The 16,785-nt window shown below is 51.8% G+C and overlaps 2 protein-coding genes and 2 pseudogenes across 2 annotated transcripts; 2 read left to right on the top strand and 2 right to left on the bottom strand.

Moving 5' to 3' along the window:
- Window positions 1–4,214: 4,214 nt before the first annotated feature.
- On the top strand, window positions 4,215–6,067 carry SAPIO_CDS2805 (uncharacterized protein; the record flags this gene model as incomplete). Its single annotated transcript, XM_016785734.1, has 3 exons — window positions 4,215–4,608; window positions 4,678–4,954; window positions 5,017–6,067. 3 exons carry the CDS (start codon window positions 4,215–4,217, stop codon window positions 6,065–6,067), a joined length of 1,722 nt encoding a protein of 573 aa, XP_016644516.1.
- A 541-nt stretch (window positions 6,068–6,608) lies between these two features.
- On the bottom strand, window positions 6,609–8,459 carry SAPIO_CDS2804 (annotated as a pseudogene; the record flags this gene model as incomplete).
- Window positions 8,460–12,478: 4,019 nt separating this feature from the next.
- On the top strand, window positions 12,479–13,861 carry SAPIO_CDS2803 (annotated as a pseudogene; the record flags this gene model as incomplete).
- A 416-nt stretch (window positions 13,862–14,277) lies between these two features.
- Window positions 14,278–16,092, bottom strand: SAPIO_CDS2802 (uncharacterized protein; the record flags this gene model as incomplete). Its single annotated transcript, XM_016785733.1, has 5 exons — window positions 14,278–14,345; window positions 14,419–14,726; window positions 14,812–15,166; window positions 15,249–15,590; window positions 15,882–16,092. 5 exons carry the CDS (start codon window positions 16,090–16,092, stop codon window positions 14,278–14,280), a joined length of 1,284 nt encoding a protein of 427 aa, XP_016644515.1.
- Window positions 16,093–16,785: the final 693 nt, after the last annotated feature.

The raw sequence follows: 16,785 nt of genomic DNA, 5'->3' as shown, positions 1-16,785 counted from the left end.
CCATAAGGACAAAAGAAACACGGGGGGAGTGCGGGATTGCGGAACGAGTGGGCTAGGTCAAACCTGGTCAAGAAAGACATCTTGACACGACAAAGTAGGGTTGATGCAGCCTGGTAGCTGGGGGTGTGTAGTAGTGTATGGCAGCATCATATATGACGGCATCGAGTTAACATTTGATGCGCGGAGAAGAAACTAGTCGGGCAAATAGTGCCCTGGAATGGTGAGACCACAATGTAGTTTCCCGACCCAGAGGGACCCAGAGGGGGCACTTGCCCTCGGAGCACAGGCAATATCCACCTGCTCCTCCCTTGTTGTAGTGTACAAGACTGCGTAAACATTCTGGAAGGAGGACGTGAGGAAGGGAAAAGAAAGGAAGAATAAGAGGAAAAAAAATAATAATAATAATACGGTACCGGGTTGTACCATTGAACCTCGCGAGTATGAAATATACTTTGGTGTACCGAGAGAGTCTAGGCAGGTGCGGTGGAAAATTGAGTACTACGACGTACAAAGTAGATGTGTTAAAGTTGAAGATCTGATCTCCCCAAGCATCTTGACGTAGTAGTGTACTTCTACTTCGTACTTTGTAATGGATTCGATTGATAATGGATTGATCAATCTCTTAATGACAGCAACAGCCGAGACCAGTGCTCGAAACGGCACTAAATCGACTCTTAACAGCGGATCTGCGCCGTATCTTGCTTCTTAGCCGTCGAGTCCTTCGGAGTTTGCAGTTTGTTTCCAAGGTTTTGTTTGGATGGCCCGAAACTAGCACACGTTCTCGACTCACGACTCAACTTCAAAGGAATGGAATAACCTGGTGTCGTTTCGTGTATGGGCGGCTTAAGGTGCTGCAGGAACAGACTAAACCCCATGCCGACTCTTCCTCGACATCCAAATAGAGCTTAGAGCCATAACCTGGTACGAGGGAGAGAAAATAATCACGTATCAATCAAATTTGATCCATTTTCACTAAAGTAGCGTGCCATTGGGCTGCGACCGACCTTTCCGTGTTAGTGGGCTCTATCAAGAACGAAGTAGCGTACACTACACTACCCATACGCTGCAACCGCACTCCACGACATGAATGGTGAAGGAAGCTTCGGCGACTGGGCCAGATTGTATGTAATGCTCCGGAACTGGAAGTCGGTGGGTCATTTAAGAATTAGGGTGCAAGTGGGGAGACAAGACTCACATCAATCAATCCATCACTCTCAAAACGGCCAGCAGCTTGGGGGCGGGTAGCATTCGAAGCGCTCGAGATGCTGGGAACTGGGAAACTCTTTCTTCCCCTCATGATACCTGGTCAAATAAAAATCGCGTAATATCTCATCCGGGCGTGTCTCATTGGAAGGAGGAGATGGCGAAAGGGTCGCATCTGGCACATTTTGTGTTTAGACTCGCAAGCGAAGAGTGATATTTTGGCTCTCGGTTGCGTCGAGCACACAGTTCGTGGTCCCCCCTACAGGGCGGCGAAGTGCCGAATTTGCAGACATTGCAGTCCGAGGTTACATCAACCTTACAAGCATGCGCGGGCGGGTGGTGGACCAGGGAAGAACGACATGGTTGTCCAGAACTTTCATGACATTGATGGCACGACTTCTGTGCCCTTCGTACTTCGTCAAAAGGGCAGCTTGTCCGGAGGTGGGTATCTTCCAACTTGCCCTCTTTGGAAACAGACACGCCGCTACTCGCTGGGGACTGGACGCATGGGAGACGCCACGAAATGCGGTCTGCCCGGTCTTCCGTGCATATCCATTAGCTACGAGGTACAAAGCTATCCATGGGTCACACCTTCCCACTACCCACTCAGTGCCTTGTCGGAGTGATGGTGGTGAAAGTGGTGAAGGTGAAGGTGGTTCTGTCTGGTGCCATGGAAAAGAATTTGATGAATCGTGGGGTGTCGTGGTCGTCGATTCTTCCATTTTGGGAATAGTCTCCGATTACTTGCAGCTTGGCCTGGAGATTATTCCTCCTCGGGTGATGATCTCAAGACCCAATCCCAGCTTGTGTGCTGCACACAAAAGTCTCAAGTTATGAATGTTCAAAAGTGACGCGGGATGCTAGACCCGTGAGTTCGATCGTTCAACACCAAAACGAGCTGTTTGGATGTCCTTATTTGAGGAAGCAAAGACACTCTTTTGACAAACAACCATGCCAAGGTTTTATACATGGCGTCGTCGTCATCTGCGGAATATCTATTTGCATAAAATTAAACGACGTTGCATCATACCAAGTATTAACCGTTGAATCCAAATTAGAAGAGAAAAGTAATTTATCTGAAAATCGATATGCCCTCGTCCCTAGCCAACGAGGTTCTAGTATGTCATGTTCACGTAGTGTTCTTTGAGTGAAGGAGACCACCCTAGCCCGCTTCGTACTCCAGACTCGGCAACCTCACAAGGCAAAGTAAAATGAGCAAGGATCGATGATTTTGGTTAAGCAAACACAAGATTCGAGCTGCCGTGTATCCTGTTTCTGGACCTTGTTTTTTTCTGGCCCTTCTTTTTCCCCTCAATATTTTGGGTCACTTGGATAGTTGGGGGTCTTGGGCAATTCTCTGCAAGGAGGGTCTCTCCAAATGCATGGAAAAAGCTTGACAGCAGGCAGCTGTCAGACAGAGCTAGGAGGTGATCTCGACGATCATAGCCGTAGGCGGAAAAGCGTATGAAGAAACTGTTGACAGCACGAATCGATGGAACCCTAGGAGTATCCCAAAGAAATGCGCTCAAGTCACAGGAGATCTTCGAGGAGTTCTCAACTCGTGGGGAGAAGGACTCTTCATCGCACCAGCCAGACCTGCACTAATCCAAGACCGGTCTTGATGTTGTGCCCTGGTGCCATCGGTCCTAGAATGTGAAGGCCACCCATGTCATAGACAGACCATTGCGACACTATTTCCCCTCGGCGCGTGGAGGCCTAACTAGTGTAGTGTAGACCAGCAGAGGGTTGCGTGGGTGTACCGATACCACTGCTCGACAGTGGCGACGGGGAGGTCGACGGTAAGAAGGCATTAGCGCCCTCAATAGTACCCCTGTAATAAGGGAAAAATGAGACAGATTGAGAAAGCGGGTTTCCACAAGAGCAAGAGAGGCCTTGGGGTGGGGGTGAAATTGATTGATGTCAACAATGACAACAAGGAAGAGGCCTTGATCTCATATCCCCGATGTCGGCAGAGCACCGTAACCACCCTTGACCCACAAAACGGTGGCTTGCCAGGGTCAGACATGCTCATCTTATCAGATCATCTCATCAGATTAGATAATGAGCGAAAAAGGGAAGGAGCAAAAAAAGGAAAAATCTCCACCCCACCAAAATCTTCAAGAGGGACAGGAGAGCTTCTCACTAGACTAGCTTCCAAGGAACCCGATGGCAGCCAGAGTCTGGACGGCTCTTGTCTCCCTCGTACACCTTCTTCCAAGGTCAATCAAAAGCCCCCTCTTCTCAATGACAGGCCAATTCACTACAATACATCTCCTGCGTACCTCCGGGATAGGACATTTCCTGCTTTCGTTGGGGGTACGTGGTGGAGATTACCTGGAAATTCCGTACTAAACCCTTCAAAGCTCCGAGGAATCGACTTCACAAGCTGGCAAACCCGAAGGTCTAGAAATTTTTTTTCTTCAATCCCTTGAAGAAAGGGTCCACACCTCTACCCAGATCCACGGTCCCATGGTCCCTGTACTCTAATTCGTGTAGTGTACTCTACTTCGTAGCTATTATAATGTAACTATTTTAGTCCTTTCCCGAGGTCGGTTTGTCTGCTTTGTCTCTCTGTCTCTTAAGCTTCCAAGACTTGGAGAGGGGGGGAAGGGGGTGTGTCGAGAAGGCGCAAGAACTAGTCCCGATGCCGTGGGCATATTCCTCGATGACCGACAGCCGCCGACTTGCATGATTGATTGATTGATTTCGCGACTAAGGTAGAAGAAAAAAAAAAAGCTCGTCAGAAAGCGTGAGCTGTTTGGAGATTCTTTATTGCCTTGCGGCTTTTTGCAAACAAAAAGGACCCCCTCACACTCTTGTCCGATACCAATCTTCCAAAATTACACTATATTACCGTTGTTGCAACTCTCTCGTCATTCCAATCCCCGCAGCAGACGAGGAAGGACAAACAGATATTATCAATTTGCTCAAGGAAAACACCCCCCTCCCACCCCATCCCCCTCAGTGTGTCGTACAACAACACAAAAGTGGGCAGTTCCTAAGCCGTAACGATGGCCGCCCAACCGTCCCTCATCCTTCCCGAGCCGTCTGTCCCAGCCCAACGGCTCTCGATTCTGCAAGGTCCCGTCGACCCTCCGCTGGTCGACCTCACGCTCGGTGAACTTCTCGAGCTCCAGACGTACCAGAATGGCAGCAAGGAGTGTCTCGTCATCCCCTGGACGGGAGCCCGCTGGACCTACAATGAGCTCAACCAGCAGAGCTACCTGCTGGCTCAGTCTCTGCTGGCCATGGGCATCGGCTCCGGGGACAGAGTGGGCATTATGGCGGGGAATTGCGAGCAGTACGCTGCGGTGTTCTTTGCGGTGACGAGGATTGGGGCCATCTTGGTCATTTTGAACAACACTTATACGCCAACTGAGGCTATGTATGCGATTAAGTTCTCTGGTAAGTTCTTTTCGTCATTTTAAAAGCTACTGAAAAACCAATTGCTGATTCTTGTTTAAAATGAAAAAGAATGCAAGGTCTTCTTTACGACACAAAAGATTGGCCGGCTCGATAACGGACCTCTCCTCGCCCAGCTTGAGAGCGAAGTGAAGCACCCCAAGATCGTGATCCTCCGAGGCCCCAGCGGGAAATACCCTACCTACGACAAACTCATCAAATCCAGCCGATCCCGATCACATGAGAAGCTCTTTGAGGTCACGAGGCGTGTCCTCCCTCACCAAGTCTGCAACCTCCAATTCACAAGCGGCACCACAGGCCATCCCAAGGCAGCCATGCTTACCCACCAGTGAGTTAACCCAAATGTCCAGTTTTTGACGGCCGAGAACCAACTAACAGCGACCCAACTAGTAACCTCGTCAACAACTCCCGCTTCATTGGTGACCGCATGCGCCTCACCTCCGCCGATGTCCTCTGCTGCCCACCCCCCCTCTTCCACTGCTTCGGCCTCGTGCTCGGCCTCCTAGCCGTCCTCACGCACGGCGGCAAGATCGTCTACCCTGCCGAGATCTTCGACCCCGTCGCCACAATCAAGGCCATCACCGAGGAGGGCTGCACGGCCCTCCACGGCGTGCCCTCCATGTTCGACACGCTCTTCCAAAAACTGCCCGAGGGCTTCACCTGCAACACCCTCCGCACGGGCATCGTAGCCGGAGCTCCGGTGCCGCGATCCCTCATGGAGAAGATGGTCAACATCTTCGGCATGACGGAGTTTACAAGCAGCTACGGTCTCACCGAAGCGGCTCCAACGTGCTTCAACGCCTTCACGGACGATCTTATCGACCTGAGGCTCACGACGGTGGGGACGCTGATGCCCCACGCTCACGCTAAGATCGTCGATCGCGAGGGCAACATCGTACCCCTCGGCGAGAAGGGGGAACTGTGTATCGCCGGCTACCAGCTCCAGGCGGGCTACTGGAATAACTCGGAGAAGACCAACGAGGTCATGATCCGAGATGCCTCCGGCCTTCTCTGGCTCCATACGGGAGACGAGGCCGTCTTCGATGAGAACGGCTACTGCTCCATCACCGGCCGCTTCAAGGACATCATCATCCGCGGCGGTGAGAACATTTACCCTCTCGAGATTGAGGAGCGTCTCATCGCCCACCCTTCTATCAGCCGCGCCATCGTCGTTGCCCTCGCCGATAAGCATTACGGCGAGATTGTCGGCGCTTTCCTCGAGCTCCGTCAGGATTGCATCTTCCCCGAGGACGAAGAGGTGAGGGAATGGGTGCGCTCCAGGCTCGGTAGGCACAAGGTGCCAGCCAAGCTGTTTTGGCTTGGTAGGGACGGTGTGCCAGCCATGGTGCCGCTAACTGGAAGCGGAAAGGTGAAGAAATATGAGATGGCCCAATTGGGAAATAAGATCCTGAGAGAGCAGGCGACACCCTCCAAGCTGTAAATGGGGATGATCGCAGATGATTTTGGCTCGGCGTTGGCATATAAACTTGTTCCATGAAAACAGCCATGGGAGAGGGGAGGATGGGTTAATTTATATCAGTACTGTTGAAAATTTCTTCTGTAAATTTCGATACATTTTACACGCCATGTTTATACGATCCACAAGTTTAGATATCAGATTCAACTTTCGTCTTAATCCAAGACTATCCATTTCCGATGAACAAGAAACTGAATCCATTACTATAAAGATTGAAAAAGCCCGATAACATGTTCATAGCCCTGAGTGTGTAGTTTCAATGCACCCCAAACGCCGAATCCTAATGCGAATCTAATGCTACTCCCAGAGTATGCACCTCTATCTATGAGTATATCGTTGTTGCGACAAGAAGAGAGGAAAATAACCTTCCTATCAGGAGATGCAATCCGTGGCAATGCTCCTTGAACATCTCGCATGTCTCTCTAGCAGTGGCGTATGTCTTGTTGAACTCTCTCGCAACAAGAGAAGAAATAAAAGAGAAAAAGAAGATATGGTGACCCGTCCTTTAGAAGACGGTTCCCTTGACTTGGCGCAGGGTCTTGACATTAACATTCCTCCACATCATGACGAAGCCGACGCAAGGCCCCAGCACCATAAGCGCGGGGATAAGCATCTTGGTTTGGGCGGCCGTGTAAGCGATGTTGATAGCATTTCGTTCCAAAGACCCCATGGGAAAAGACTTCTGCTTTCCGAGGTCGGCATAAATCTTGTCGATTTCGGGGAGTGCACTTGGGGGAAGGCGACGCTCAAGTTCGCCTCGGAAGACAACCTGCCAGATAGATGTGGAGATTGTGGAGCCAACGGCACCACCAACCGATGCAAATACTCCCTGAACGGCGAAGATGACTGCTATATGCTGGTGGTCTACGGCCGACTGGGCGGCCAGCTGCTCGCAAATGAGCAGGACACCACTGCCGATGGAGATGACAACTTGTGGAAGAATCACCTTGTACAGCTCATTACCGGCCCGTCGAAACACAATCATGAGGGCAACACCGACAATATAGCACGGCATACCGGCGAAGAGGGCAAAGTTCTTGAAAGTTCCTCGCCTTCGAATAATTAGGCCGACGAAAAGAGAGGTTAGACAGCCGCCTATGTTGAAGATGTAGTAAATATAGCTCGAGACCGTGGTGTTGAGATCGTGGACGACTTGAAGGTAGGACAAGAAGTACGAGTTCCATATGTAGAAACTAGTAAAGAGGCCCCAGGAGAGTAGGCACGCGCCAAGAATAGTCCGGTCCTTGAGGAAGTTAAAGGGAATGAAAGTCCTGTCATTTGGTAGGCTCTTCTCCCAAAAGACGAAAATTGTCACAAGCGCGGGACCAACCGCCAGCATCGTGACTATGAGGGGAGATTTCCAACCCTTGGGTTGGAGGGGAGCAAGGTTGAAGGCCAGAAGGAATAGAGCAATGCCCACTGTAACGAGAGTCAGGCCAATGAGGTCGAATTCACGAGTATAATGTTGAACTGATTCCTTCAACGTCCGCTCGTGCTTCCTCTCGGGGATAAGGCCCCTGGCCTTGGCACGTTTGAGTACCGACATCAGGAGAAAATATAATGGCAGGGTCAAGACCGGCGTAGCCAAGGCAAAAGTCGCAAATCCCCATCGGAAGCCGGGACCGTCGAGGAATGCCTGGGATATAGGACCGCCAATCCAAGCCGTGATAATATACGGAGAGTTGCCATAGGCAAGCATCAGACCACGAGACTTGAGGGCGGAAGTGTCGGCAATGAAGATGCTGAGACTGTAAATGACTCCATTGTATCCGACCCAGTAAATGACCTGGGCTGCGCAGTAGGTTTCGACGTTTCGACAGAGTGCCATCATCGTGAGGCCCATTGTGAGGATGAAGACGGACATGGCGTATCCCTGAGGTCGGCCAAAGATGTCGAGGATCTTGGCGAGAGTCAACTTCCAGAGTCCACCAATGAGACTGCTGAGGATGTTGGTGAGAGGGGTGAGCGAGTGCATCTGGAAAGAACTCGTAACCCATGGCGTAAAGTTGGCTGTGGCATTTTGTTGCAGTGAATCGAGAAAGTAGACGAACCAGACCAAAGCGTAGGAGAGGAAAAGTTCGTTTCTCGTCCAAGTCAAGGCTGTGGCCTCGATCTCTTGGACGCCCTCCTGGGCGTCGGCGTCGACTGTGGCTTCCCCTTCGTCCTCGTCGACGTTGAAAGGGATGTTCTCAGGATCATCGCGTCTGCTATGCGAGCTAACAATCCTTTTGATGATGGGTATGTTTACGGCCCCCTTGTTGCTCTTCCTGGAAACTACCGAAGCACTATCATCTTCGTCCCGTGGCCCAGCGGAGGCGGGGCAGAATGTATTGTAGTTGGCCTTGGAACTCGCCATCCTAGCGGTGACACCAACGGAGCGTCGGTGGAAAGCGGTATCGAATACGGAATTACTATGCCTTGGATATCGAGGGGATTGCTGCAGTATCGTCGTGAACGATGAGGCTGGGTCATGGAGAGGGGTCGAGAGGTTGGATAAAAGGAGGGCAAAAAGCAACAATGACAGCCTTTCAAGCCGAGACACAGCCGAAAGGGGATAATAGTATGCAGAGTAGCTGAAAAATGGGATTTGGGTATCAAAGATGAGCATGCGCTTCCACGAGTCAACAGGCGTAAGACTAAAGGGAAACGAATGGAGAAGGCATCCAGTCCGTAGTATTGAGGTGCCCAGCTAACATCGCGCAGGTTGACGATTCAAATTTCGCGCAACAAAGTCTCCGATCGAACAAATGTGAAGCTTGCTGCTGACAGAGACTGAAGGAAGGCGCGGCACCACGTAAGATGCGAGGGAAGGTGCTATTGTCGAGCGAGCGGGAATAACAGCGCAGGCAGCAGGGGCAGGAACCCACGGCGGGGAGGCAGGGACAGCTCCTTCCGGAAGTGGGATTTGCCAGAGATTTGTGAAATGTGACTGAAACCAGCATTAGAAGAGGTACTGCCATTGCAGATCTTGGGCGCCTCCGGCACAAAGTTGCTTACAGAGAAGATGGCAGAAATAACTCAGTGCCGTGGAGTTCTTCTCGGCGATGACACATTCGGCCAGCAACTTATACAGATCCCTTATATCTCTTGTATGTATCAATCAATATTGGGGAAGCATCGAGCTGGGCGCTAAGTGACGGGTACTATCAGCGGGTATGTATCTGTAGGCGGGCGGCAGCGGGGAAAGAGTCGTCAGGCAAGCACCAGGCTCTGGAACTGGAACCTGGCACGGCGGCGTCCTTGGTGAGGCGTTGATAGCACAACCCACACAGGTGATGCACCGCAGGCTGTAGGCCAAGCCTCTATGAACCTATGGCTTGTATATTCAATTAGGTGTCGAGACACTGAAGGGGATCGAACTTGAACCAAGCCATATGATAGACACAAGCCAGTTTATTTCAAGGCGGCGCTCCAAAGCTCTTCGTGTGTCTGAGTCCTCGGAAAAGAAAGGGAATTCTAGAACACGGACTGAAACATCAATCTAATGGTTGATGTCTTGGAAATAAAGGCTTGTCCCCCATAGAGTTGCAGGGGATGCCTTCTCTGCATTTTTGGGGCTCAGCCCCGGTATCTTGTGCTAGGCTAGATGCGATCGTTCACGAGACAACATCTCATCACTGTGTCGCCCGCGCATGCCAAACAACCTTCCAAGTTTCTCGGGCTTCTGTTGGGCTTCTAGCCGTCACGAGCCAGCAGTAGTTTAGGTTGTTGGGCAATATCAGGCCCAAGCATCAGCTGATGAGGCGAGCTGACTAACAACTGTGGCTCGAAGTCTTTGCTCAACTCATCGGTGCAGTCGATCTAAACGTTTGATCACGAGATGGATGAAGTCGAAAAGATTGATAAACTAGATCAGTTTAAGTCCAAGCACACCTCAAATCGACATCAAACAAACGAACTAGTCACGGCAGGCCAAGTTCCAGCGCTGAGAAGTACCTTGTTCCGAACGGGATGTGGTCTGATGTCGAGCTGTGTCGGATACCTCCAGCTAGAACAAATTGTTCTTCTACGGAGTACTGTCCACCCCCTCCTGAAGCACATCAATTATAGCGGGTATTCTCTTTCTAGCGCCGACGACAGAGGCGGACGTAAGACGGAGTAGGGTATTGATCCCTCGAGCGTGCTTCATAATGCAGCGTAATTAGTGCCCCGCCCCTATCCTTCCTCCCTACATACGAGGTACTTCATTGCCAGTTGCACTCCCAAGGAGGAACATCTGAAAAAGGCAAAGCGTGGAACCTTTGACTGCTCTTGCCACCCCAACAGGGATGGGAATCACATTCGGGGTCCTCTGCGACATTGCGATGTTATTCCGTCCTCCGTAGATTCCTACCACACTTAACGAGGCAGTCAGGAACGAGTCGGATTCCTCAAGCCCCTACCAGAGCTCGTCGAGCTTTGTCTCCGAGAGGGCCAGGTATTTGAACGCCCATTAATCCGTGGTATTAAGAAGTGTCGTGCTGCTCCATAACTTGATGTCCTGGTTCGTTGAGCCTCGGAACATGTCCACCAAAGCATGCCCTGGTCCCTGCTTGTTGAGTCCGCTCTGGCTGCGACGCCGTACGCATACTGCTTGCGCAGGACCCCCGCGGCACCCTGGCACCGCCGATACCCCTTCCGCAATCTTGTCAGATTATCTGATTGATTGAGTGAAACCTTGAAGCCTCCGAATTCGGACAAGGCCAAATGACGAAAATTTCCGCATGAACCAGGATCATGAAGCCGTGCGTCCTCGTCTTCCGTCTTTTTCCACACACCCCCTTCCGGGCGTTCCCCCACATCCACAAACGCCACCATTCCTTAAAGTTATCAGATCCGCGTCTGTCGCATTCTGTGTTTCTGAGGAAAAATTCTGTTGTTTACCCTGGATTCACATTCACATCGCGTCAGCGACAGCCACCCACATTCCCCCCCTAAGTAGTCCCCCGCCCCACGAAAGCATTCCCTTGCCAGGCCTCAATCCTGGAGGCCCTAAGACTTGGATAATGCATACCCATACATACACGTCGTATCCTGCTTTGCCGTGAGGCAGCAGGCCGCCATTTCCCGTCATGGAGATTGCTCCGGCGGTGCCCACACTTGTGATGATGTTTCCACACTTTCTTCAGAACACCCGAGAACGGCTCACTTCGGCTATAACTTTAGTGCCGTCTGCATGGTGCTGCACTGCACCGGGATCAAAATGGGCTAGTATCCTGCGACACGACACTAACAAGAGAGTGGGCGAGACCCAGGCATGGTCTCATTTTACTCTCGATATTCCGCCTCGACGACCAATACAGGAAGTTGCAGGACCCCCCAAATTTCTTTTTCCGATCATCCCCCTCCCCAGCTCACCGGTCGGGCTTGATCATGGAAACTCAGTCGTCACAAAATTGACATGGCCGGCCTTTTGTGAGACCGCAGAGACCGTAGAGACCGAGAAGATCCCCGACTCTGAACGCCTCCACCAGGCCCGCTCCCCTGTTACCATTACGTTCTTATACCAAGGGCGCAACATTTACTTTCCCGGGGTTCCCCGGTGAAGGAGAGCATTCGATATGTGTATGCATCCATGCGTCCATATAGGGTGGGGGGGAGCATAAGCCTTGTTCAGACCACACGCAAAGGAGGGTGAAGCGTCGAAAGAGCCGAGACATTCGCATGGCTTACGTTCACCAGGTCAAACACGCCAACTACTCCCACGATGTCCCATCCGTTTTATATGGCAGGGCTTATCCGTAACGAAGTTACCGTTTGAAGAGACTAGACCAGACTGCCGGCTTTGCACGGAAAACGAGCGAACACCACACTAGAGTTAAGCTAAAGGTGGATGGGTCTAGTGTAGTCCTAGGACCTGGCCAACCCGTGGTTGAAGAACCGATTAGCGGCATTTTGCTCATACGCATCCTTACGAAGTACTTGTAGTAGCGAGCGTATAGCTTAACTTGGATGTGTTCAATCCAAGCCATTCTGGAAGCTCCTTTCCCAGGAAACTACCGGACACCAGGCTGAAAGTGCCTTTGGGTGTACAGTACGCTGGAAACTATCTCTATCGATAAAAGCCTGGAACCGAGGCTGGGCGAGCAAAATTCTCCCGCCGGCCCCCTCCACCCCTCCTAGAAGCAGACAAGAGATCAATCCCGCATGTTTTGCTGTCTTGCATACCGCTCTGAGAAGTATACATTGATAGCCTTTGCCCATACCGAGTATTATATACTGTATTCCCTGATGTAAACCCGGATTCTTATCCATCTCAACTTTTCAAGATCTACTTGCGGGAGGCTGTGAGAACCCGGTCCCTTTCAACCGCCCCCTCAATTGCTCTCTCAATCGCTCAGATACCCATTGAAACTTTTGCTGAGAGCTCTGTCTCCGGCAGAATTTTTTTTTACCATGTCGTCCTCTCCCACAACTCCTCCATTGGGCTCGCTGTCCTCCCAAGACATCGTCCTCAAACTCCCGCACCCATACCTCACCGAATACGTAATCGACAGAGCCTCTTCGACGCCAGGCAGCTCTTCTCCCGCGCCAGAGTCAGCCTACTACCGAGTTTCCCAAACCTCTAATACCTCTCAACAAGAGCCCCCCGTGTCGCTCACCAACGATGATCTCTACTTTACCGAGATTTCCACTCTCAAGTCGAGCGAGCTCCCTCCCCAGTCTGACAACACGCTATGGGCGAGAGCTCGAAGGTCTCCCGGCTGCGTCTTTTTCTGGGACGTCAAGGAGCCCCCGACCCTCGGCCAGGTTTGGCTTCTCGTCTATGTAATTTTCACAATCCAGCCTGGCGTAGAATGCCTTCGGCTTGGCCTCCAGGGTGAGGGCTCGGCTCTCGTGGGGCAGCAGATGAAGGATGTTGTCCTCGCCATTGATCTCCCCACTCGTCCCCAGGACAAGCCCAACACTTCGCAAACCGAAGTCCTTCTCCTCCGAAGCGCCTTCTGGCAAGGCGCCGGCTCTCCCTTCGGGCCCCGCCCCGTCTGGCTCCCAGCCGAATCACCTAGCTCCCTCCCCGCCAGCAACCCCCTCTCCTCCTACCCTCTGACGCCCCTCCATTATACCATGAGCCTCACACCGCTTGGGGACCCCAACCAGCCTAACCGCTGCCACCTCACCCGGCATCCCATCCGCCCCGCCAAGCCCCGCGGGGGTTCCGTCGTCTACAGTCGGTGGATCCCCCACCTCCGGGAAACCTTTTCCATGGTCGCCCTGGACCCCAACGACGAGGCCCACGTCAACTTCTTCCACCAGTGGCAAAACGACCCCCGCGTCTCCCAAGGCTGGAACGAAACCGGCACGCTCGAGCAGCACAAGAAGTACATCAACGACATGCACGCCGACCCGCACCAGCTGGCCGTCCTTGCGCGCTTCGAAGATACCTGCTTCGCCTACTTTGAGATTTACTGGGCCAAAGAAGATAAGCTCGGCGCGTACTACGACGCCGACGATTTCGATCGCGGCAGGCACAGTCTGGTCGGCGATGTCAGGTACCGAGGACCTCATAGGGTTAGTGCGTGGTGGAGCAGCTTGATGCATTATCTGTACCTCGACGAGCCGAGGACCATGTGCGTTGTGGGCGAACCCAAGGAGACGAATTCTACCGTCGTCATGTACGATCTTATGCATGGGTTCGGCATTGATAAGTTTGTGGATTTGCCTCACAAGAGGAGTGCGTTTGTGAGGTGTCCGAGGGAGAGGTTCTTCCAGCTTTCGCCGCTGGGAGATAACGAGAAAGTTGTGGGTGGCATGAAGATTGGGTTGGTGCCTAAGTTGTAGAGGAAGACGAGGAGATTAGCGGCGAGGAAAAGTTATGAAAATTTTATGTAGTTGAGTCTCCTGGTCTATCTCGGGGTTTGAAACGCTACTGGTCTTTCCAAGTTTACCACGATTTTCTGTATGTTTTTGTATCTTTACGCGGTGTCAACGGGATCGTGTTTTGATCTCGATCATGGACATGGACATGGAGATGGAACATGGAGGTGTCGAAGTTGTTAGTGAAATAGCCCTGGTCTAAGTGCAGAATGAAAATGCTTCAAATGGTCAATTTATCCCATCTATTCGTGGTCTTGACCTCTGTGATCTAGAAATATATATCAATCCATAATTTCGCGCACATCTCATGAATTCCTCAAAATGAACATGTTTTCGGCAATTTTATTTTCTTTTCCCTTTTACTTTTTCTGTCCTTATAGTCAATGTAACCCACGAGCAAGCCTGTCCTTCCACTTGTCCTCGGACAGCTTCATGTACTCCCAGCAAACTATTATCGGACAACCGATGTTAGTAACAAATAATACAAAAAGGGATCGGCAAAGTTGAGAGAATCAACTTACTCGCAAAGCCCAAATCGTCTCTAAAGTACGCCTCCATCACATCCTCGCCAAACGACATCCCGTCGGGTCCACACGCCAGAGCCTTCTTGCCAACAGCGAGGCCCATCATGGCAGGAACGGGATCGAGCTCATGGAAGAAGGGCTCATGGTCAGGAATGACACGCGAGAGCATGGTTTGATGGATGTTGACAGCGGCGTAGTAGCCCATGTGCATGGCGCGACCGGCGCGCTTAATTCCGGACCAGTGGACGACGTCACCGACGGCGAAGTGGGAGGTGGGATTGGGGGTCCCTTCCTTAAGTTGGAGGCTACAGTGAAGAAATGAGAGTTAGTTTGAGTTACAGGATATCGGATAAAAAGGACGTAAGACCGTAGGGGCCCTTAGGAACTTACCGAGGGGTGATGTTAACGTAGCCCTCCCCGTCAAGAGCAGACTTGGGGAAGAACTTGCTCGAGGGAACGGGGTTGGAGATTGCCATGAGGACTTCACTGGCAATCAACTTAGAGCCGTCGCTCAGCTCAATTTCAATCTTCTTGATGCCATCCTTGACTTCGGCCTTTGTGTCCTTGAGACGCTTGCCGAGGATGACCTCAACGCCCGTCTCCTTGATGAGGTCGAGAGCACAGTCTTTGGCCTCATCGGAAAGATCCTCGGAAGAGAGAAGCTTATCACGAGAGTGGATGAGGGTGACCTTCAAGTCGGGTTGGGTGACCTTGAGCTCAGCGGCCATCTCAATGCCGACGGCTCCTGCAGAAAACCATCAGTCAAAATACGCTCATACTACTTCCCTTCTATATTCACTAAGATAAGTTGTAGTAACGATACTTACCACCACCGACAACAACCACACCGTGGGTGGCGTTCGAAACAGCGTGAACATGCTCCTCCGCCTCAATGAGGAACTGCTTCCTGTTCAACGACTGAGGCACAACAGGGTATGGCCTCCTCAGACCGGGAGCTGCAACGAGGAAATCATAATCCTCCACAGAGATCTGCTTAGTGGTCTGGTTCAGGATGCTAGCCTTCTTCGCGGCGCAATCGACTTCCGTAACGCTGCCCTGCACAAAGCGTACGTTGGGAACTTGCAGGGCCGGGATGTCCTGGAAGCGAACCCAGGACTGGGAAGCGTAGTCGGTGGACGCGAATGCGAGAGGTGAGCCTATGAGATGGACTATTGGGTGGCGGAGATTAGAAAAACCATTGTCTTGTAGGTTAGTTTAGACGCGTGTTTTTGGAACACTAGTGGGCTTTGCTTATACGGGGAGTGGGAATGAGGCGAGGACCAGCAGGACCAGGGGGGTGTAGGTGTTCCAGGGTCGGTCTGTTGCCACTATTCAGGAATGGAAGGAGATTGGTGATACGGATCGTATATCATGCGGGATGTGGAGTAGATGTATGGAGTGTGATGTAGGACAAGGGGTAGAGGAAGATGAAGCAAACTTGATAAGCAGGAGAACCATACAGAAGCCATCTCGTTCATCTACGATTGTGATATCAACAGGCGTCCGCGGCGCATCAGGAGTGTGCTTATAATTCGGGTAGGCAAGCCTAGGCTTGAGGTGGTTGCCCAGGTCGAGAAGGTTGACGGTGGCGGAGAGGCCAGCGTAGGAGCCTCCGATGACCAGGATCTTGGTCACGGCGGCCGGCGTGGGAAGAGTGAGTGGTGGGCTCATGGCTGCAGAAGAGAACATGTAGCACGGTGAGGAGCTGAGATAGTGCGAGCCTGAGGTTGCTGGTTTGGGACGCACAACGCCTCGTTCTACTCGGTTAGTTAGAGAGATGGGGGCGGAAACCAGGATTGTGGGTGTTGGCCTTGCCAAAGTGGAATATTGGCTGGGGAAGTGGTAAGATGCTAGCGGAGAGGAGGTGATGTATCGGATCAGTCTGGTACCAACTGGACGTGTTGGGAAGAAGGGATTCATGCAGTACACCGGGGCCGGGAACGGTCTAACGTCGAGCTTGTGGGCTTCTCGAGAGCAAATGAGTTTGGGATAGAGTAAAGGAAGAGTGATCTAGTGGCAGGATGACAGTGATGGTGATGATGATGAGGAATGGTTTTGTTTAGTCCAAGTTTGGACAGGCCAAATGTTTATTCTTTTTATTCTAGCTCGCGCAATCGAGGAGACCGGTGACGCAGGGTAAAGGGGAACTGTGTGGAGCACTGGCTCAACAACGAAGGGAGGAAGATGTCTGGCAGTTCCGACAACTTGGAAACGGTACTCACTGCTCAGCGAGCGAGTCAAGCTTGGTTGAGGAATCTATTGTGACTCTCTACGCTATGCCGGCGGCGTTGTTGGGAGAAGTTTGATAGTGGGGATCTCAGGACTTGATGAGACTAGACTTACAAACGAAGACCGAGATCGCCT

The sequence above is a fragment of the Scedosporium apiospermum genome, assembly GCF_000732125.1.
Source record: "Scedosporium apiospermum strain IHEM 14462 chromosome Unknown SEQ_SAPIO_0087, whole genome shotgun sequence".
Lineage (NCBI taxonomy): Eukaryota > Fungi > Ascomycota > Sordariomycetes > Microascales > Microascaceae > Scedosporium > Scedosporium apiospermum.
Note: the sequence above shows the minus strand (reverse complement) of the source record. Positions and strands in the feature narration are given on the sequence as shown.